Source organism: Indicator indicator, chromosome 19, assembly GCF_027791375.1.
Source record: "Indicator indicator isolate 239-I01 chromosome 19, UM_Iind_1.1, whole genome shotgun sequence".
In the NCBI taxonomy this organism is placed as follows: Eukaryota; Metazoa; Chordata; class Aves; order Piciformes; family Indicatoridae; genus Indicator; species Indicator indicator.
Genome location: NC_072028.1, coordinates 13,696,211 through 13,719,670, shown reverse-complemented (window position 1 = coordinate 13,719,670; position 23,460 = coordinate 13,696,211). Strand labels below are relative to the sequence as shown.

The window sequence follows — 23,460 nt, the reverse complement described above, 5'->3', positions numbered from 1 at the left end:
AACGTAGGTATGAAACAGATTTCCATCATTAAATATCTAGAAAAAAGAAATAGTTTATATGGTGGTAAGGTTTAGTTGAGCTAGTACCACAGTAGTGTTATACTGTTGTGAGCTGGGCAATATTGAAATATGTCATGCCAGGGTCACTTGGAGGTAGTGCTTTATAGACCCTTTTACTGTACAAGTGGATGTCAACCAATAACCTACATGAGCGATGTGTTAAATGTCACGTTCTTGGCCTTCTAAAGCAGGTGTGGGCCAGTTCCCAGTATGATCTGATCTTAGCAGGAAACCCAACTATTGGACTGGATAGACTTATCCAGACTGTATGGCACATCTTGTTCTTGGAAGTTACTTCTCTAAATTAGAACCAATGCCCATTTCAATGCTTGCCATTTGTCATGAGAATTGGTCTGTTGCTGCACCATTAGTGTGTGGACATGATTTACTACCTTTCATGTGTCTAAGATGCTGTTCATGAGAAACTACTTGCTGGTGTAGGGCTTAATTTTACAAAGTTTAGGCACCGTAAGAAAATTTAATTACTGTTTTGTTTGCTGAAGGAAATGCTAAGAGGGCTATGTTGATAATATGCAGCAACTGGATGTGGATTAAGTAGATTTTCAGTGTAACTCGAAAAAGTTGACAACTGCTTTCTGAATACATAAAAGATACTTACTAGTATTTTGTGCGTTTCTTTTGTACTTCCATGGTTTCCTGACTTGTGGGGGCTGCCTAAATTCTAAGTATGCAACTGTGGATGAGTTTCTGTGGCTAGGTTGCCTTACTGAAATATTTGCTGCAAGTTGTCTCACTTTATGTATAACAATCTAATGACTTTACCTTTTTCTTTTTGTCCCAAGAGGGCAATATTCAGCTGGATTCTTGATTTAGTAAAAACATTCTGTTTTGGTTACTCGCTCTCAAGGATGTTTGTGGGCTTGAAGGAATTACTTAAAGGCATTTGGCTGAGAACTCTTAATTCTTTAAATGGGTAACAGAGTAGCAAAGCTTTTATTGCATATGTCCTTTACTTTCAAGACAGAGCTGTATATTTTACTACTACATTGTATGCTTGATTATTTTTTTTAATAAGATTATGTGGGATATCATAAAACTTACAGCACTTTCTTCGCATATTCCCCTTCCTTAAAATGAGGACAGGATTGGAGGTATTAGAAGTGCTCAGTATCCCAAAGCAGATGGCTTTGATGTGCTTCCATTGTTCAGTATCACCAGGACTCCTGCAGCTGCAGGATTTCCCCACTGCTTCCCCTGGCATGCTCTAGATACATACAGCAGTGAAAAAGGACCTGGAAGAAACAGACAATTGTTTAACACAGTGCCATGTCTGGCATGGGACAGACTGCTTTATCTCTTGATGGTGCAGTTCATCCTCTGGGAAGAGGACTGACTCATTCTGTGCTGTATTCTAAGGATACATGATTCATTAATGTTTATAAAGCATTCAGAACTGTGGCAATGAGGGCTGTGCAAGCATTAAGCGACTATCTTTGTTCTCCAGTGACTAGTTTTTTGTAGCATATGTGCCGTGATTCAGAAATGAATGCAAATTAGTAACATCCTTTCAATAAGATACATGATGTTATAGTTTTGTTGCTCAGTCAGATTTATTTCGCTGTGCCTTCATGGAGATACTTTCTGGGTTTGGTGGGTTTTGATGTCTTTTTGTTTTGACTCAGTTCATTTTCCTAGCCTGGGAGAAAGATTTAATTTTAGAAGTTCAGTTGACAAAGACATGCTGGTGCTAGATATGTATATCAGATCCTTGTCATTGTACTCTATTTTTAAATCCAAGTGCCAGCCAACCTAAAGAGCACACTCTGTGTCTATGCTGGGTATTCTGCCTCCATGCTGCAAAGCTGAATTCTTCTAAGCCTCAGCACAAGGCCACCAAATTTACTTCTATATTTTTCCTATTTAATGAAGAGAAATGCTCAAGCAAGTTCTCTTCATTATCACAGAGCTGAAACTATTCATAAATATGATCCTTCTACCTCCAGAGGTCTGCTCAGGCATTGGCAATTGATAAGATGCTTGCCTATCAACAGCCACTCAACAAAGAATTTTAAATGGTTTTGTGACGTCAAGGAGGCCCAAGAAAATACAGTGTGGTGCCAAATTACCTCTATCATTGAAAGCACACAGTAAGAAATAGATAACACAGAAATAAATCTTTTGTGCAGTAGCTATTTCATGATATGCTCTAGCGACTCCAGTAAGTGAGGTTGTCTGGTGTAGGAGTAGCTAAAGAAGATGAACTTTCAGGCCCTTATTTTCTAATTTACGATTAATGAAAAGCCAACCTAATCTCTCTGACATCCATCCTACACTCTGCACAGAATGTCCGCGGGTAGCTTGGACCTTGCAGAGGGAAATGCCCTGACGAAGTTAAAATCTGCAAAAGTGACCAGTTTAAGTACGATGGACAAAAAACTGTATCTGTTAAACGAAAAGATGGACAAACTGTTGCATTTCCAAGAAGATCTGACAGGCAAACTGCAGCGAGTTAACAAAGGCATTGATGATGTAGAAAAAGGCATTAACAAGCTAACAGTGTCCCGAGCAGCTTCTGATGAGACAGATGCAATGATAAAAGGCCTAAAGGTTTCGGACAGTACTCACCAGACTGATATCCAGAGCATATGCTCAGAAGTCTTGAAATTGATGAAGGCTGCCCAGCTAGATGCCTCGAAGCATAAGGAAAGGCTGGCTAAGATAGAGAAAAGGGTTGATACACTGGATAATGTTATTACCTTTGTGGGAGAAGTATTAAAAAATTCTAAAGTAGTGGATTTTATTCTCAAAGGCATTGTGCCATGGAAGAAGGGGAGTCTGCTGGAAATCCTCGTCGAGGTTGGTTTCATTTTACTGTTCTTCATCTTTTCCTTTATGACATAGCAGACCTTTTGGCTCTTCTGCTGATTTCTAGCATTGTGTAATTCAGGTTTTCCTTTCAGTATTGCTCTTACAGGTTACTGTTGTGACCTTTGAATTGCAGGCAGAGACCAAAGCTCAAAATTTGCCCTGCAGTCTTATGTCTGAGGTTCCTGAAGTGTGCCAGGCAACCCTGGAACAAGTATGAGGAGTAATTTGTTGTTGCAAGGGAAAATTCAGCTTTTACCTGTGCTCTAAGATCAGCAATGTCATTCAAATTAGTGACTGAATTGGTGCCTCAGTTGAAAGTAGGAGCAACATACTGGAAGTACCTTTTGTTGGAGGAAATGTTTTTTTTTGATTGTTTGTGAATCCTGAAAACAGTGCCCATTATAAAACCCGTGCTGACTTATGGTCATATTTTTGAGCAGATTTTTACATGTCTGTAAATATCTAGGTTGTCTTTAGATGCATCTTCTTGATGGAAAAGTGACTTTACCAACTCGACAGCATTCACTCCTCAGATCAAATAGTGTTTGGGCTTGCAAGTTGATAGACATTGCTTTCTAAGTTGGTTTTTTTTTTTAATGAGGAAAATGAGGGAGGAATAGATAAAATCGGTGCATGATTGATAAGGTGTAGGAATCCTTTAACCTTGTTTGTAAAAGTTACAGGCATCTGAAATTAGTTTCAGCTAATGGGAGTTTTCAGGTTTCACTGTGTCTTATGCTGTACCTTGGGAGAGAAGAAGATGGGGGGAAACTGGAAGAGTCGGAATATGTGTATTTGTTCCAAAAATTGCTTTGTATTTAAAGGTGTGATTACAGTAAGGAGAACTTAAATGCAAGTATCTGTATCTTAATCCAAATGATTTTCACCAAAACTGCACAATGTTTTGGTGGAAGCTACTTTTACAAGTAGAGGACCATGCTAGATGCTAGCACACCTTATCAGGCTTTCTGAGTGCTTTCCTGGTCTCTTTTCCTCACTGTCAGAGGATAAGTGAGGTAGATAGATTTATAGAGAGTTTCCATTATATTGAGAACAACGAATTCTCTGCATGGAGATGAAGCTTGTACTTGCTTGCAGTTCCAATTTCAGTTCTGTAGATTTCTGAAGAAATAGAAAAGCTTGATACCTTTTGGTTAAAGTTGCATTGTTAAAAGTTACTGCTGAAGTCACTGCGAAGTGCCAGGAGACGTCTACTTGCATGATTTACACCTTGAACTGATGATGGCCAGGTGGAGATTGATGTCAAGATGATAAACTAATTTCATTTCCTGATTGTCAGTTTCTAAGTGAAAAGAGCAGTGAGGAGGGATGTAAATAAAAGGAGGTGATGTGAGGGATACTGAAGGAATGTTTCATGTGGACTCCTAGCAAACTATTGGGATTCGATGTCAGCTAGCCACTGTGCACTGCCTCTGCAGTACTGTTTGCAAAAGAAGAGATTGAAGGAGGTCAGAATTTCATCCAAGTAATATGGATAGGCAGACAGAGACTGAGGCAAAATGTCCTGCTCTTGGTGACCTGAAGGACTAAGATGGGGTGGAGGTCTGTGTCCCAGGCTCTATCTGCTGCCTTGGTTGTAGAACAGGCAGTATTTATTGGAGAAGTGGAGTTGTATGGCTAACTTGCTAACTCATATTTTGCAATATGACCATTGTTCTTTTTTGTCCTGGTCATGAACAGTGTTTTGTTTTTTTTAATTGGAACATAAGGTCAGTTATAGGACCTTAAGGTATTACCTATATTTTGATCACGAGCTGCTGATTGATATCTGAACTAGGCTTAGATTAGTGAGGTAGAATATGTGTGTGACCTAGCTGGAAAAACGAGGAGCAAAGCAAGAAGGAATTTAAAAACAAATTTGCTTGTGCTGAGCCATGTGCTAACTTAGGTCTTGGTTTTGCAGCCTGCTTTGTGATAGCAGTAGAGCCGTGTCCAAAGAGCTCCGCAGTTGTACAGGAGTTGCACACAGAACTTCCTACATGCTTTTTTTCAACCTTTGCTGTTTTGTAATAGCATGCTGCTTATCGTGGAGCTGGCTTAGTGCAAGGTTACACAGTATGGGGATGGGAGTAGAGAGGTCCTATTTTCATTTCTGGGTGAAGCTGTCTGTTGATGGTGTGACAGCATACCAGGGATGCCATGGGAATGCTTATGGAAAAAGTACTGTGTGGTCGGAGTCACATTAATAAAAGGCTATGAATTGAGCTTCATAGGAGCCAAACTTCTAACTCAGAAAAACCCCAAACGAACCAGCAAAACCAGCAGGCAGAAACCCCACCAGCATTAAACGGTCACTTATCCAAGGCTTTCTTTGCAATCTAGGATTTTGCAAGAATCATGTGCCCCCTGATCATTGTTGCAGGTTTGCTTAGAGCTATAATAAAAATGGTAATGATTTAAAAAATATTTTTACTCTTTGGGTGTGTTGTTTTTAGGGAAGAGGGTAGGGGGATGTCTGTGTAATCTGTGGGACTGGAGCATGAAATCCTGAACTGCTTTTACTAACGGATGAAGGGACTGATTTGCAGCAATCTTGTAATCATGAGTTCTCTGCAGGAATATTGTAAATGTTGCTTATTTGCGTGTACAGATAAAGTTAGGAGGCTGCTCGTCACTAGATTTTAACTACACACTAATATGCCTTTTCCTATTTTTGTATAATGCTTTTTGCTAAATGTTAGTTATTTAAATTTGTTTTCCATATGTTGCTGTGTGAAGTGTTTACTGGTGATATTACAAATTCTCTCTCCTCTGTGCTTTCTTAATTGGAAGAAGAAATTAGCTTTAAACCAAAAATCTGCTTCTAAAAGACAATAGATCCGTTTTTTATGTGCCAAAGGTACATAATACGTAATACCAAGTACATACCATTACCATACATAATGCCAAGTACTTACATGGGAATTACCACAAAGCTATCAGCTCTATCATAGCTCGAATGATGAATTTTTAGATGCCTTGAGACAAATGTATTAACAGTAACCTCAGAGATACTGCTTTTGGTCACCAACCAAAAAACAACAGAAATAGTCTCATTTCTTATGTCTCTCATGTTTCACATGTCATAGTTCTTAATCAATTTGAGTAAAGGTGGCAGGAGACAAAACCTCTGCCAGTCAAAATTTTGGAAAGCAGTGAGCTAACATATAGTGCTATGTCACCCTGTTTTGGAAGTATGCCTGCCTGCAAAAGCAGGAAGAGATTGCAAGGAGGGAGTAAACACAGCAGTAACTAAAAATTCAGAGGATCAGAGATGTTAGTATCTGTCTTACAGTCTGAATATCTACACACTTGGAGAAATCTAGTGGGAAATAAGTATTCTTGGACATAACTGTTTTGTTAGTTTTGTGTTCCTCTGTCATTTTTAGGCTAAAGATAAGCCGGAGGAGAGTGGTGGAAAACCTAAGCATGTGCTTAGTAACAGAGGAACCCAGACTGAAAGCAAGAAGTCTCTGGAAGGTATGTATCACTCTAGGCATGCTACAAGCTTTAGCTCTAGAATGCGCTGCAGACAAACTGGAAATTAATAGCCTGCTGTTTCCTGCTACCTGAATTACTCAAATGTAACTGAGTAACTTTGTCCACCAGTACTTGGAAAATAAAGTTGTTCTCATCTCTTCTGTGGGGTGATCTGTTTCCCCAGATAAAACCCCACAAAATGTCAGAAGATCAAGAAACTAAAAGCAGCAGCTCTGTTTGTCTGTACAGTTTGTTTTTGGTGTTGGTTTCTTTTCCCTCTCCCTTTGGAATTAGTGTGCTGCATTAGGATAGCAGTCCTCGTTCAGACACTGCAAAGATAGTGGAAACATATGGCAAACTGAGTATTTTCCCTTAACACATTTGAAACAGCCCTCCTTCCTCCCTCTCTGAAAAAGGGATATGTTGATGTTGGGAATATATATATATTTTCTTTTTTCTTTTTTTTTTTTTTTTTAATCTGCAAGTTTCATTGCTATGTCAGGACTAGATTCCTATTTAGGGTGCATCTGCTAGAGCATTGCCCATCTGCATCCATTATTAAAGCCTGTGGAGTAGCAGCAGGGTGAGCATGATGTTGAGCAGGTCTTGTCATCCCATTGTCTTCACAAATTGTTAGTGCATCTTTTAAATACAAGCAGTCCCCTTTTTAGCTTCATCCTTCAGGAAGTGGCAAAAATAAGGCAGATGGTTACAATTCTAACTCAAAGCTACACAGGGTTGTGACTAACTTTGATTGCCAGTGACCTGTGTGTGCTGAATCCAGAAAGAAAGTACCCTAGAAATTTCCACTGTTAATATTCACCACTGTTATCATGAAAAGGTGCTGAGGAACCTTGTTGTCCTTTTGTGAAAAATGCAAGACATACTGTCTCAAACCGGTATGACTGTTAGAGTCTTGCTTAGTGCATCTCTGTCCCTCCAATCAGGTAGAAGGTGGATCAGGTTCAGGAAAAGCCTGAATGGGTCTGCAGTGCCTGAATGACCTGCTATATTTGCTCACACAATGATTTCAGAGTTTGGATGCAGTGAGCTTGAGCCTTGCAGTTCTCTCTTTGCTTTATGGAAATGCAGGTTCAATCGGTAACACTGCTGGAAGGACAGCAGAGCAGTTAAACCTCTGGTAAGCTATGGGCATTAATAATGTCTTGTCTCAAGCCTGCTGGTGTAAGTATTTTATGAATGTGGGGTTTTCTTGCTACATTTCCAAATATACGTAACTGCATAGGTTAGTTTGAATGGCGTGTTAATTTATTCCCTCATTGTTTGGCTGTCCCTTTTGTCAAGGATAGTTTATTAATGGCTTATTTTGTTCAGATACAGAAAGCAGGAAAAAGCTGGATGAAAACAAGGGAGCATGTGAGAAGGTGAATGCTTCTAGTGCTGTAGCTCACAAAGCTGACTCCAAACCCCAAGATAAAGAGAGGACATTGCAGCAGCAAGTAGTAGGTGGTGCCGGCAAAACACACGGCTCTGAGAACTGTCAACAACAAAAGGACACTGGTGCCAAAGCTTTGGATCAACACAATGGTCTTCCTTCTGTAAATCAAGATTGTGTAGGCAACCAAAACGTTCCTGCTGAGGCACACGATACGGACAGAGCCCCACACCTAGATGAGTGCCACAGGCAGCTTGTTCATCAGAAACTCGGGGAGAATGAAAACAAACCTGCATCGTTAAGTGTGGCATCCCGGGAAGCTATGCCCTCCACATCCCGGGCTATATCTGACGCAGGGTGTGAAGTGACGCATACCAGGTAATGGCCTTGTTGGTAGCTTTGTGTGATCTGAAACCATTTCATGGTTTCAAAGGAAAAAAAAGAAAAGTAAGGTCATTAAAGGAATTAGCTACTGCTGAAGCATGATCCAGGGGAAAGGCTAAAACTCAAAGCCGCAAAGGCCCTGTGTAAAGTTCTCTGAAGCCAAGGAGTCAGAGAGCTAAGCATATGGGAGACTTGTAATAGATTTGGGCTTCTGTGTGTTAGAGGTGGAAAGGTGACTGCCGTAGTGTAGCTCAAGTAGCTGGACATTTATAAAATACTGACTCCTTTCCTACTTCTCTGTTTCTGTAACCTTGGGTGTGAAAGGATTTTGATGTATTTACTAGTATATGACAGAACCAAACATTTTGTTGCACTTGCTCTCCTCAGTGTTCTTGGTCATGTAAATGACCAGATTGTTCCTTTATTACTCTCCGTTAGCCTAATCTTTTCCACACACAGATCTTCTGTGTTATGTCTTTCATAATCGTTTTCCTTTGGAATTATTTATTTAGGATTTCAATTCCATTTATTTAAATTAAAGGCAAAAAAACTCCAGACAACAAAAAACAACAAAATCCCACAACTAAAATGCTCCTACAAACTAAAACCTAGCAGATAGAAAATACCTGGCAAATTTTAACTGCCACGCCTCCTGACTGGGCTGGTGGATATAGAGTTATTTATGTGTGTGCATGTGTATATTGATTGAGTGACAGACACACACATATATGTATGGTACTTTGTGTGAAATTTCCCCATTATTTATGTTTACAAATCAGTGTCTGAACCCCTAACAAGAACATGACATTATTTTTATGTGCTTAAATTTGAAAACTTTTAATTTGTAGTAGTATTTGGGAATATATAGATAGGGTGGACACTTAAATCTTCAGTGCAGTGGGTAAATGTCTACTGGAATTACAGGACTCTTGAAAAAAAAAAAAAAGTGAATTAAGAATAAAATAGCAAAATAAAAGAAAGTTCTCCTGATCTCAACATGTTGGCTTCACAAGGGAAAAGGCTCATTGCAAAGACTGGCACCCTGGGATATTTTTTTCCTGAGTCTGAGTGAAAGGATGTGACAGGAGAAAGAAGAAGCTCTGACTACTGTAGGCTCTTTTCAAACATTCAGGAACAACTTTTTATACAGTTTATAAATTTTTTTTATATTTATATATGAGCGAATTGTTGATATTTGGCCTTGAGAAGAGAAGGCTGAGAAGGGATCTTATCAAGGTCTATAAATACCGGGTGGGCGAGTGTCAATATGAAGGTGCAGTCTTTTTTTGGTGGTGCCCAGTGATAGGACAAGGAACAACAATACAAGCTAGAACACAGGAGGTATAAGTAATCAGAGGCTTGCTTACAGTGACGGTGATGAAGCACTGGAATAGGCTGCTCAGAGAGATTGCGGAGCCTCCTCTGGAGACTTTCAAAACCTGCCTGGATGTGTTCTTGTGCGGCCTGCCCTAGCTAATCCTGCTTTGGCAGGCGGGTTGAACTTGATCTCTGGAGGTCCCTTCCAACCCGTAACATTCTGTGATTCTGTGATTTTTACTTCCATACTGGTTGCTGTAATAATATTAAATCCAGAGAGTCCTCCTTGTGTTTTCCTTGTGGGATTTAGGCTCAGGCTGATGAGCTGTGGTCTGTGCTTCAATAGCTGGAGTGAATCTGTCCCAGCTCCCTGCTGCCTTGGAGGCTCTGCTTGTACAAGGTGTTTGTGAAACAGTGAAGGAACAGTTGCTGTTTACTCCTTGAAGTCAGTGCTAGTTGTTCATGATGTGCCAAGTAGTGACCTTGGAGATAGGCAGCAGTTTTTGATGGGTTTGGATGGATTTTCAGAGCCCCAAAGACTGGTTTGGAGAGGAGGGAGGCCAACAGATAACTGGAAGGCAGAGCCTAGAGGAAATCCCGGGGGAACCTGCAGCCTTCCTACACAGGGTACCTATTATGCTTTTGTGTGTGAAGTCACATGAGGGTGGTAAATGCCTCTCTAAAATGAATGCAACTTTTAATGAAGTCTGTAGCCCACACAGAAACATCAAAAGGACATTGTGTTCTCCTGTTTGGAGAAATGCCCAAGAGTCCTGCCAAGTTCAGGCTTGTCTAGAGATAGCAGTGGAAGTGTTTGCTGAGAGCTGTGTTCAGTTGCTCAGTTAGCTCAGTCTGGTATCACTTAGATCCATAGCACAACTCAAGGGTGTTAAAAGTGCTGAAAATCATAATCACAGAATGCACTGGGTTGGAAGGGACCTCTAGAGGTCATCTAGTCCAACCCCCTTTCAGTAAACAGGGACATCCCCAACTAGATCAGGTTGCTTGGACCCCATCAAGTCTGATCTTGAATGTGTCCAGGGATGAGGCCTCCACCACTGCCCTGGGCAATCTGTTCCAGTGTTCTACTAACATCACAGTAAAGAACTTCTTCCTAATGTCCAATATATATCTGCCCTTCTCTAGTTTAAAACCATTGTCCCTTGTTTGATTGCTACAGGCCTTTGTAAACAATTCCTCCCCAGCTTTCTTGTAGGCCTGCTTTAGGTACTGGAAAGCCACTATAAGTCTCCCTGGAGCCTTCTCCTCTTCAGGCTGAAGAACCCCAACTTCTTAGGCCTGTTTTTGTAGGAGAGGTGCTCCAATGCTCTGATCATTCTTGTGGCCCTCTCTTGGACCTGCTCCATCAGTTCCATGTCCTTGTATTGAGGACCCCAGAGACAGACACAGTATTCTAGGTGAGGTCTCATCAGAACAGAGCAGAGTGGCAGAGTCACTCTCTGTCTGTTGGCCATGCTGCTTTTGACGCAACCCAGGATGCGATTGGCCTTCTGTGCCGCAAGTGCACACCGTCTTCTCATGTCTTGTTTTTCATCTACCAGTACCACCAAGTCTTTTTCCACAGGTCTGCTTCCTAATACCTCATCCCCCAGCCTGTACTAATAATTGTTCCAACCCAGGTGCAGGACCTTGCACTTGGCATTGTTGAACCTCATGAAATTCACCTGGCCCCACAATGAGAAACTTCAGACTCTTGTTATGCAAAAGCAGAAATATTTTCTTATTAGAATATCTTTTGTGATAAGATTGCTTCACTGAAAGAGGTAATAACTTTTGCAAAAATGAGGTACATTATCTCCTAGACATCAGAAATTGTCTTTATTTGCTGTTGTATAAAATCTGCTTCACAAGTTCGAGTTCAGCCTTACTGAAATCTTTGTGCTTATGACAGTTGGAGCAGTAACAGTTGACTCAAATTAACACACTAGTAACTTAGATGGATTATAGGAGCACAAATTATAATAACTCCTATTCTTTTTAGGCAACACAAGAGGAAAAAAGTTACTAAGCTTTCCTAGTAGTTAGAATGCCAAAGAAAACAGTATTGGAGTTGAGAGAGTTTATGGAAGTTAAATTCTTAGCAGAAACTGTGGAAGTGCTATCCCATTAGAAGACAAACACAGATACTTGAATGTGCAAGTCAGCCAGCTGGAAGAGGACTGGGGTGGATCCAAAGCTCTGGAATTGTAGAGCTGTATTAGCAGTCAGCCATTCAGATAATCAGCCTGTAATTTGTGAAAGCAATCACTCTGCCCAGATGAATGGTGTTTCATTAGACTAACTGTAATACTTGCAAAAAGTGAGTAAGCTCTCAAATGTGGGATTAACACTTTGTAGTGTGAGACGTTTTGTGTTCAGCAGAAGGCAGGTACATCTGCAGGTGAGGACACAGAAAAAGCATCGGCATGCTTTCTGGTGCTTTTCCTTTAGTGTGGTGAGTATTTCCTAAGAGGATTGGTCTGGTTATATTCCTTTACTATTGTAGCTCAAAGACACTTTATTTTGGAAGCTTATAGATTTTTCATCCCCCATAAAGTTAACAAAAGCAAGGTTAGTCATTTGCATAAAATGTCAACTGTTTGCTCTGCAGAATATCCATCAATGTTCATATGACCGAAAAGAAAGGAAGAATTGGAGTGACTAGGGAAGGAAACTTAAATGATACCAGAAGCAAAAGTCCCAAAGTAAAATCCTCATCCTCCACACCAGCAGAAGTAGAAGTTGAACAGCTTCCTGACAAATTAAAACTTCAACAGAGTACAAAAAACACTGAGCCAAATCAAGAAGTTGAAGGGGACAGTAAACATGATGAACTTGCACCTCAAACAGGGAAGCAACAGCCATTACTGAGCCAACCCAAATCAGCTAAAAAGGATGAAGAGAAACCAGAATTAAAATGCGAGCCCACAACCTCGAAGAATACCTTAGCAAAGGAGCCTATGAAAGATGTGGGGGCAAAAGTGAAAGTCCATCCAGAAGCAGAAAAAGCAAAAGAATCCCTGACAGATACTAGCTCTGAGAGGAGAGAATCTGAGTCTGCATCTCCAGGGGGAAATGAAAATTACGTTCACCAGTGTACAGGAGTGGCACCAGAGGAACCGAAGTCATTGGGAGTTAGTGAAGAGCTTCCCACACAGGATGAGATAATCATCGGTAAGTTGCCCTCAGTGCATCCCCCGTGTCTTACAGTTCAAGAACACTTTGCTATGGGTATCTCTGACGAGTTAAGATGACTTAACATTTGTACAAATTCTTTTAATAGGAATTTTCCTTTGAAAGCATGTTTTGGGGAAGAAGAATTCCTTTAAAATAACATTGGGTGAAGTACATGTGATCAGAAGTATGAGTGATTTTGGACAAATCAATTTTCTTTAGATTAAGCATTTATTTCTTAAGGTAGGGGTATACAAACCAGGTATACTTCAGCAGCTGTAGACTGGAGATCAAGAGAGCCCCAAACTATTGCAGGAAGATTATCTTGCTGGTTGTCTTCGTCGTGTTACTTGCTGTAGATCTCTTCTTGGTTCCTGCTTGCACACTTGACTGCATCGTTTCAGGGAGTACTGTCTCCTGGCACTATAAATATGTGTATGTTCCAGAATGTACATGCATAGATAGGTGTCCTGAGCTGGATCTGGCTTTCTCATCAGTGGCTGAAGATGAGTTGAATACATGTTAAACTGCTCGTGATAGCTGGAGATTAATTTTAAAAATTCTTTGAATGAGGAATACCAGAAGATATTTTATGGAAACTTTACCCTAGAAAAGCATGAACATTAAGTGTCTCATGATTAACTGATCTCACTTCCCACAAATTCATTAAATGTAATAGTTGTAATGTTTGCACCTTTAACTTTTACTTTGTAAACCTTGGTCTAGCAGAAACTTCGGATTTTACAATAATAAGCCCACTGCTGTGTGTTTGAGCTGGTCTTTCCAGCTGCCAAATAACAATTTAAAGGAAATCAAGTGTAATTTTTTCCAAACATTCTGCTGTTAATACATAAACTGAGATGTCTAGTGGGTTTACTGTTTTAAAAACCCAGGGTTTAGATTCAGGAGGTAGGATCCTGGTCTCAGTTTCAGGTCTCTATTCCTCATCTGTAAAAATGTTAACAGTTCAAGTCCCTAACTTGAAATACAGAGGGGTTTTGGATATTTCCAGCACCTCCCTTCTTAGGCTGTCTGCAAATGCAACAGCTATTTACTTACATGACGCTCTAAAAATAGTGAAGGAATCGCATGCTTAATCTTACCCAGATACTTCAGTGCTTGTCTGAATTCCATCAGAAGAAAGAACGATGGCATAGCAGAGGAACACAATACAAAGAGAAAACACAGGAGAGAGGGCAGTGTGCTTCACACTGAAGTTCTGATGGAGGCTGGCTTGCCTGTGTTTGTGTCAGCCCCCAGTGCTTTTGCTTTAGAGCCCTAGTGCCACAGAAGTGGCTGCACCCAGCAATGCCTGTCTGAGATACTGAGTTCATTCCTCCAGGAACAGTGACAGCAAAGGTGGTGCACGAGTATGGTTTTGTGGAGCTGTGGATACTGGGAGTTGAGAAGCCAGTTTATACTTTTCATTACACTTAGCAAACACAACAAGGTGGTGTGCATGTTCTATGGTTTGAAATCTTTGGTGCAAGGGAGATTAGTTTAGTGCAGTAATGTGTGTAGAAACAGCTCAATGACCAGCTTGTCTACTTTTCAGATGACAGCCCTTCTCCTCCAGCTCCTTTTGAGCATCGTATAGTGAGTGTCAAGCAAACAGAGGTGACAACATGCTACTCAGTGTGCCGTCATGAGATACTGGGGGGGTAAGTATCCCTGTCCCTAATGTTGTACTGCTGTTGGTAGCTAAGACATGCAAAAATGCAGTTAGTTGGAGAGCTAGAGCTGTCTTGTGTAAATGGCCCCAAGGTGTGCATGGGTGAGGAACATACAAATACACTGTAGCCAGAGTGAGCAGGTTCATCCTTTTCAGCTATCATAGCTGCTAGACTCCTTAGATCAACCTTCTGTTGATTTTGGGGGCTGTGTGTGGGGTGTCCTATAGATGACTGGTTTCTGCCTGCGATCCATTTTCAGATACCTGGCTGTGATCTTGGATGATTGGTTTTAACATTTGTTACAATAATCCTGGCCACAGCTGGTGTCATGAGAAAACTTGTACCCTTCCCCAGTAGACAGGTTCAGAGCATTTGAAGTTAGAAAGTCAATTAAGTCAGGCAGCTCCCAAAATCTTTTTTCCATGCTGAACTGCACGTTAAAGCTAAGAGAGAAGATAAGATTATTTTGACCTTAAGCTTAGTTTTTGCTCATAGGAAGTCTGCAGCTGCTTCAGCCTTTGTGTTCATCTGTCTTATCTGACAAGAAGGTTTGATTTACAGGTTGATCCAAGTACAAATATGGATTAATAAGTAGAAGCAACATGATGCAATAGCAGAGAAGATGGCGTTTAGAAATCATCCCAAGGGGCATTAATGTGTCTGGGTGACATGGGGAAGAATTTACAGCACGCAAGAAATGCAGTCTGTGATGTGGCTACGGTTACTAGTCTTCTAGTCATTTAAAAAGTTACGAGATCAGGACAGAAATACCCTTGCTAATATACCCACTAGCATATTACTGAAGGACAGCAGGCGGGTACAGTTACAGAACCAAAAAAGAATATCGTCAGGTCATCATACCGTGGTGAAATGTAGTAATCTGGAGGGGGCATAGTATTTTAATGTAAGCATAGAACAACTGGCTGGAAAGATAAAACTAATCCTTCATAAGCTGAGAGAAAGAAGAGATTCATGCTGCTGGCCACCTGATTCTGTTTGCTCTGTACTGTGCTATTTTTGATCAATGATAAGAATAGCTGTATGAAAAGCGTCTGCACTGAGCTGTGCTAAGTCATTTTCCCATCTTTTCCTTGCTATCAACAGGGGGCGTTTTGGGCAAGTCCACAAGTGCACAGAAATATCAACTGGTCTCAACCTGGCAGCCAAGATCATAAAAGTGAAAGGAGCAAAAGAAAGGGTAACTATCTTGCTGTGAATGCAAGTGAGCACACTCTAAACCTGGCCTTATTGAAAGCACCTTAACACCGCTTCCCTGCATCAGCCCATAAGACGTAACTTGTCTTTGGGCAGTATCAAATACTGTAAAATCTGTCTTAGTAAGTAGCAGCTCATACTTTTATATGACTGTTTATCATTTCTCATGTTTGTGATTAAACCTTCTGTGCACATGAGACTTGTAGCGTGTCTGTTACTGGCTTTTACGAATAATTGTAGTTGAATGCATTGGAATTTAACGAACTTAACTTTGCTCATTTTTTTTAATTTTTTTTTTTTCAGGAGGAAGTAAAAAATGAAATTAATGTAATGAACCAATTAAATCATGTGAATCTGATCCAGCTGTATGACGCTTTTGAAGCCAAAAATAATATCACTTTGATCATGGAATAGTAAGTTTAAAATTATCTCAGTTTTTGTCAGATGTTTGGGTTTCCTTGGGTCGCTAGAGGAAATAGGGAATGATAATTCTGAGGTCTGAAGAAGACTTGAGTCATTTCCCAGCCTGGGAAAGTTAATTGCACATGAGTTGTTAGCTTGTGTAAAATTGCTTTTATTGAGAAGTTTCTTTAGTAAATTTTTTAGGTTGAAAATGTACTTTTCTCTAGACTAATGAGCAAATAACAGATACTTTGCTCCTGTAAATTCTCCATGTCCCCATCGGATTACCGGGTCATGTGGGTTTGGATTTGACATAATATCCCCCCCAGATGTGAGTGACAACTTTACCATTTTTGATTTTAGATTGATATTTAATTTCAGTCAGGAAAAGAAAAAGTCTCCTTAAGTCATTGAGACTGCTGATATGTTGTTGGGACCCTTGCTAAACTGAGACCCTAAGATCCCTACTTGGAAATAAATTGATCTAATGAGGATTTTTAGTTTTTAACTTCCTTTTTTTTTTGGTCAAAATTTTAGTCTTGATGGTGGTGAATTATTTGACCGGATCACAGATGAAAACTGCAATCTAACTGAGTTGGATGCAATCCTATTTACCAAACAGATTTGTGAAGGAGTCCAGTACTTGCACCAGCATTATATTCTCCATTTAGATCTGAAGGTCAGTAGTTCATGCTTTCTGCTCTTCAGTGATGCTGTGGTTTGGCCCACCACGGAGACTTTAAGTACGAGAGTAATTTCTCATTTCATAGACTTGTGTTGTAAAAGAATAGACTTACTTAATTCAATAGCCACAGTAAATGGAGCTCTACAGATTCCTGACTTTTTTTTTTTTAAGTCTCTGTTTGGTAGCTTGCTTAGAAATGGAATAGGATTCTGTGGTCTTGCCACTCTTAAATCAGAAGCTTTTCATTTTTTGTAGAATTAAACAATGCTCTTTTGTCATCAGTGAAAAAACCCACACCCAGACACCCCTTAGGCTAGAAATGCCTGAAGTCTTCCCTCCCCTTCCTCCTACCTCCTTGTAATTATGTTAAAACACCTATTCCATCATCATCTTACTGTTTGTACCTTTTGCTGTCTGGAACTGAACTGCAGTAAGCTGACAATGTTTTCTCAATGGCCTCTCTCTTAACTGATCTTTTGGAACAGAAGTAGGAACTGCCTTGTTTATAAAGTGCCTTACACAAATGGTATTAGACCTAGATGACCTGTAGACAGTTCTGCAGTTGCAGTAAGTTTGGACATCCATTATCTTCCACTTCCCCACCTTGAAAATATTCCCACTGGAGAAATGAAGACTTTTTTTTACCTTTGGGTACAAACCAAAGGGGATGCATTTGATGTATATTTGTCATGGATGCATGACGAGTAAAATCAGGGGTAAGCTTCATCCATCAGACTGACTCTACCATTTTACACAGAGGGGCTTTCCATTTCAAAATGTATTTTTCATCTGTGGTGAAATACAAGAATGTTGTTGTACAGGAACAAAACCTAAATTTCATGGGAAGTCCAAATCCAAACCTTTCACTAACTCAGTATGCCATTTAAATCCTCCTCTCCCATGATAGGAATGGAAGGCAAAGTATTATACTCAAAAATGTTGGGCTTTTTTGCTGTCTATCTCTCTGACACTTGCTGTACCTCTCTCTCATATGTTTAACTCTTCTCTTTTTTTTGTAGCCTGAAAATATACTGTGTGTAAATCGCACAGGAAACCAGATTAAAATTATTGATTTTGGATTAGCAAGGAGGTAAGAGAGTTCAGTTATTAATTTAGTTTTTAAAAAACACCAACAAAGAAACACCCCTTGCCCTGAAACCCAAACAAAACAAAAAAAATTCCACAAAACCTCTGAACATATTTTTGGTAACTCTTGAGAGTTTTTTAATGCATTTTGGTGGCCCTAGAGTAATTGTGTGAATTCATTAATCTGTATACTGCTGCAGGATGAGTTTTTTTTGCTGTGTGCATTAATGATCTAATTGCTTTATCAAATAACATTTCTGTTGGACAAAGCTATACTACATTCTAATTGTCATTACATTATTTCCAATGTAGAGGTTGTACTGTAGGCACTCCATGAAGGCTCTGTCTTCTTGATTCCTGGGTTTTATTGTGCAGGTGCTAGTTGTGGAAATTCTCTGTTGAACTCTTTTAAATAGATAAGTTGATTGAAGGGGTGGGTAAAAAAAGGCATGTTTGAGCCATCACATGTGAAACAGGAAAGCCATAGAGAAAGAGAGACTTCATTCCTTTACTTTGCTTACATGAGTTTAAGGAAAGCTGTGAGAGCATCAGTCACTTCCCCTAGAATAAGAAAGAACGACTCCTGTTACTGTAACAATAAGAACATTTGTCTATTTCTTTTCTAAATCCTATGAGGCTTTTCTTAAGACCAACCCTGGTACATTCACACATGTACGTGCCTCCACAAGTGTGTCTGTGCAAGAACTTTTTCTTTTAGAACTGTTTTACAAAAATGGAGTTGGATACATTGAGGGTTTGGTTTTAGTTGTTTTGTTCTTTTTGGTTTGTGCCTTGCTTTTTGTTTTTCAAATCAGGAGGGTAAAGATACAAACTTCTAGTAAAGCAGTTTTGAAAACAAGATCTTTCACAGAACAGAGATGCAAAAGTAATGCTTTAATGGTATCATCTGTACATGGATGTAACTCCAGCTGCCATCAGTGACAGTTATTACTGGTTCAGTTTTGTAACCTTTCCCTTTTAAGTAATGTAACAGAATGATTTTCTCCCTGCATGGGATCACTGTTTAACTTGCTACCAAGCTCACATAATCCTCTTCAGGGTCTCATGTTAGTGGTCGTATTCTGCTCATATCTGGTATACAGTCCTTTAACCTGAGCTATGGCTGGATAGCTACCACTAACCAAATGCTCTCCAAACTTGTTTTAATGGAAACTTCTTCATTTGTTTTATGTTAGACAACATCTGCTGGAAAGCACTCTGTAGAGCCTGACAGAGAATAAAACTGCTATCACTCTGTGGGGAGGCCTTTGCAGGTTTTACTGCATTTGGTCTTCCTTCCGGTTTTGCCCTGGCAAAGGGAATAGCTGTTGGCGTACTCACATGAATCAGAGAATAACAGGTTGGACGGGAGTTCAAGGACCATCTGGTCCAACCTTTCTCGGACAAAGCACATTTTACATAAGATGACCTAGCACCTGAAGTCGCAGTAAAATTCACCAACTTCTTTGAAGACATTAATGCTGTCCTGATTGCATGGGGAGTCTGCTGTGCTTGTTCTGCCATGCTCAGATGGCCATGCAAACATGAGATATGTTCTCCAGCATGCTCTTAGCACTGATGTCTCTCTCTTTCTGGTAAAGGTACAAACCTCGTGAGAAACTGAAAGTTAACTTTGGAACTCCAGAGTTCTTGGCTCCTGAAGTGGTGAACTATGACTTTGTTTCCTACCCAACAGACATGTGGAGTGTAGGCGTCATCACATACATGTTGTGAGTAATCCTGTGAGAGGTTGTGGTGGTGGCACCAAAGGCTCTGCAAGAGCGCACCAGTGGGTGATATCTACAGAACAGGAATGCAGTGGTTGCTGACCCCCTCTGTCTGTGACTCCTCCTAATTAATTCTGTTAAAAAACGTAGTCTTTTAATGTAAAGGCACTTCACTGTGCACAAATAATCAACAACAAAAAATTCTTTTTATAAACATGTAAATGTTCATCTCCCTTACCCCTCCTTATTTAGCAAGGTAAAATAAGTCAGGTCTTTCCTTGCTTGTAAAGGTTGCCCAAAGCACATCAGAATTTTCATTCTGATTGCATTCTTGAGGACTTGAATTAATTTTCAAGTCTGCAATCTGATTATTTTAGTAGCTTGGACTTGGTGTGCATCTGCACAGAGGAATTAATGTTGGGTGGTATCCATGGGTTTGAAAAATGCCATGTCACAAGTAGGGCTAAAACTTCTCTCTGATTATTTGGATGGCAGCCAGGGACTGCTTTTCTGTCCAAAGTCTCTGCCTTCTGATGAGCTGACTTGGCGTCCTAGAATCTTTTGCAGGTAGTTTCTATGAACTGGTTTAAATTTATATATTAGCCAAAACCTGAATAACTGATGTTATAAATGACTGAAGCAATAAATCTGGGCTTATAGACTAGTGGAAAAAATGTAATTCAAGCCAATTACAGATATGAGCCTCGATTTAGGAAAGCTCTCAAGTTCCTGTAGATTTCCTAGCTGAGAAAGCACTGACATATGTACGTAGATCCCCCCTGAATCTGTTTCCTTGCTCACTGAGGTAGCTGAGTGAACTGCTGGAGAGTAACATTAACGCTACAACACTTATGACTCCAGACTCCTTGCTTATCTTGGCAGGGACTGAGTAGTGGAACCCCCACCCCCCATAGCTGAGACACTTTTCTTTCCATAAACTAACAACAATTATAAACCAGAGGATTTATAGAAGGAAAAATGCTTTGTGCATATATTAGCTATTAATCTCCCTTATTTTTTTTTCTTTCCCCAAGGATTAGTGGCTTGTCCCCATTCCTAGGAGAAACTGATGCAGAGACAATGAATTACGTAGTCAATTGCAGCTGGGACTTTGATGCAGAAGCATTTGAACAGCTATCGGAGGAAGCTAAAGACTTTATTTCCAGACTGCTTGTGAAGGAGAAAAGGTACCTTTTTATCTGATCATGAGGACACCAGTGCATAATACAGGCAGAACAGAGGAAATCTCAGAGAATTTGATGTATTGGAACCCATCTTTAGTATTCTTTCTTAGAGCAAAGCAATTTCTGTTGTTACTTTGTATTCTCACAAGCCCTGATACAAATTGCAAAAATGTCTCTTGATTGCTATAGAGGATAAATGGAAGCTGCAGCTGTGAAAATGTGCCTTGTTCTCTTCTAAAGTGGCCTATATGCATTTGGTAAAAATTAAGGAGTGTTTGGGACTTAACTCTGCATGCAGCTTCTCAGTTTTGTGTGCACTGAAATACAAGGTGATTGCACACAAGAAACAGCAGTAGAGAATGAGGATGATATTAATGGCAGAGTATGGCTGTAGGGTTGGGTGAGTAGAGAAATTGTTCTCTTGCCAAGTACTGATACAAAACGAACCAAAATGGAAATGATGTGTACAGTGAAATAGATTGTATTCAAGGGGAATTCAAGGCAGTGCTTAGAATATGGACATCTTCCAGATCGTTCCCTAAAGCAGATAAATAAGTTCTAGTACTAATTACATTTTGAGCAACGAGTCTTATGAAAAGCTAAGAAAAAATGAACTTCAGCATGTTGCCAGCAGGAGACAACAAAGAGTCTTTGCTCAATGTGGTGATGATTTGCTATGAGATTGTAAACTTTGCTTTGGAGTCTTCCATTTTCTGTCCCCTGGGAATAGCGACACTTGCAAAATCTGGCTAGTAGCTGTGAATGAAAGGACTACACAAGAAAGTGTTACCAGTGAGGTGTGAAGTTGGCCCAGTTGTTCAAAAGGTGTATGGACAGCCTCTGCTCTCCTGCAGGTGAGGCGCTTTTGCCATGCTGGAACAGCGGGTCTGGCCTCGTGCAAGATCTGCACCTACCTCTCCTGATAACTGAAATCGGGTGTGAGCAGGCAGGAGTCATCTTTTTGTCGTCTTCTCTGTGACAGCTAAGACAAAGCTCAGGAGTTAGGCTTTTGTTTAGAAGAGAGGCAAGTTTTGTTTTTTTGTTTTTTTTTTTTTTCATTTTTTTCTTAACAGCTCTACCTCAAGGTTTCCTCTTTTTTACTCAATCTTTCTCAAATCTTTTTAGATAGACCTTCACATTTGGGCCCATTGCTGAATGTCAGGATATAACATATGCTTAGCTTGATCCAAGTTCAGGGTGATAAGACAATGGTACTTTTTAAATATGAGGCACAGAATAAGCCTGCAGTGTCAGGACAGACAGATAACACCAACAGTGTTGCTTTTCTGGATGCGTTCTCTTGGCAAAGTCCTGCATTTACATACATAAACTGTTAAACTTGTACAGCTGCTTCTTCAAAGAAAACCGAACCACCACAACAACAAAAACCCCAAACAACAACAAAAAGAACCAACCAAAAAAATCCACGTTGCATCCCAAACCCTAAAAAGGCAACACGCTGCATACCCATCAACAGCTTATCATGCTACTCACCCCTTAGCCTGGAGAGTGCAGGAGGTGTCATTAGGATCCTGTGCACTGGGGTGAACAGCATCTCAGAAGGCATCTCCACTCATTTCTTCATTTAAGGAAGCTTCTTTATCAATAATGGTGAGAGCACGGGGCACAGAGAAAACGGCAGTGAGGGTAGCTGGTTTTACATGACAGATTTCTTCTGCAGCTGCCGGATGAGTGCAACACAGTGTCTGAAGCATGAGTGGTTAAACAATCTACCTGCCAAAGCCATGAAGTGCAAGCTTCGCCTGAAGTCCCAGCTGCTGCTGCAGAGGTACATGGCTCACAGAAAATGGAAGGTAAATAAACAAAGTTTGGCCAATCTACTTCCAGAGGGAAAATCAGCTCAACATAGGCAGACATATGTTGGATCACTTTTGCCCACAGGTTTCTTTCTTGTAAATATGAGTTTGGGGAGCCTGTTTTCAGTTGTAAATTAAGGGGTTTTGTTTCTACTTTTAGCAAATTTGATTTCAATTTTTACTCTTCCTGATTCTTGCTAGGAGTTTTACATGGTTGGTTGGATTTTTCCCTATACAAGTTCAGAGACTGCACATGCTACTTAGCTTGTATTAAATGTTCTTTCTCTTCATATTGGAGAGAGACTTTTTTTTTTTTCCGCATTCGCAAGTTGCATTGTTCTGTTGTCACAGTGGAGTAAGCATACAACATAAAGCAGTTTTATGCCTCTCACCAAGTAGTGAGAGCAAAATTTGTCTTAAAACCATCCAGAGAACCCTTCAGGACCTTTACGATTACCCATGCTCCTTCAGAACTAAATTTTGTATGAAGAAACTATATGAGTTTCTATTGGAGTCTCCTACTGGATTATAGCTATTCAGTCCTGGAAGATGATCAGTGATCTTGCTATGAAGATATCTGTGGCAATGAGGAAAACTCAGCAAGAACCATTTCTTCTTGTCACTGGAGAGTTGCAATTCCTTGCTAAGGAGTTAAACCAGAGGCTTATACTTTTACCCCTTCTGTGTTCCAGTTATTTGGTTGCACACTACTGCACGTGCATCTTAAAAAATACATGATCTAAGGGTGTGTCATTGTACAATTCATAAAAATGCTGCAAGAAGTTCTCAGTACCAGCAGTTCTGCAGTAATCAGTGGTTCCCCAGCACAAAGCAGTTCTGCACTGCAATCCACCAAGGTGTGCGGGTCACGAAGTGACCAAGAAAAATCCATGTCAGCCGCAGAAAAAGTGCTTTACCCTCATTGCACTGACACTTGAACTGTTCTGTTTTGTTCACAGAAACATTTTCATGTGGTGGCTGCTGCTAACAGGCTGAAGAGATTTCAGAGTGTGCCTGTAAAGCTTGCATAA

The 23,460-nt window shown here is 40.2% G+C and overlaps 1 protein-coding gene across 1 annotated transcript; it reads left to right on the top strand.

Annotated features, from left to right (window-relative positions):
• The first annotated feature begins 2,364 nt into the window (after positions 1 to 2,364).
• MYLK3 (myosin light chain kinase 3) lies at positions 2,365 to 23,460 on the top strand. The gene is made up of 13 exons (XM_054389743.1): positions 2,365 to 2,877; positions 6,279 to 6,369; positions 7,705 to 8,143; positions 12,078 to 12,640; positions 14,196 to 14,301; positions 15,418 to 15,511; positions 15,832 to 15,941; positions 16,468 to 16,609; positions 17,635 to 17,705; positions 19,303 to 19,431; positions 20,463 to 20,615; positions 22,294 to 22,426; positions 23,389 to 23,460. The coding sequence occupies exons 1-13, from the start codon at positions 2,365 to 2,367 to the stop codon at positions 23,458 to 23,460; spliced, it is 2,616 nt and encodes an 871-aa protein (XP_054245718.1).

Excerpts from the sequence above, each read along its gene's own strand:
- MYLK3 (XM_054389743.1), top strand. The coding sequence starts at position 2,365 with ATGTCCGCGGGTAGCTTGGACCTTGCAGAGGGAAATGCCCTGACGAAG. Across the intron at positions 15,512-15,831 it reads TGAAAGGAGCAAAAGAAAGG|GAGGAAGTAAAAAATGAAAT; the intron begins GTAACTATCTTG and ends TTTTTTTTTCAG. Across the intron at positions 19,432-20,462 it reads GGCGTCATCACATACATGTT|GATTAGTGGCTTGTCCCCAT; the intron begins GTGAGTAATCCT and ends TCTTTCCCCAAG.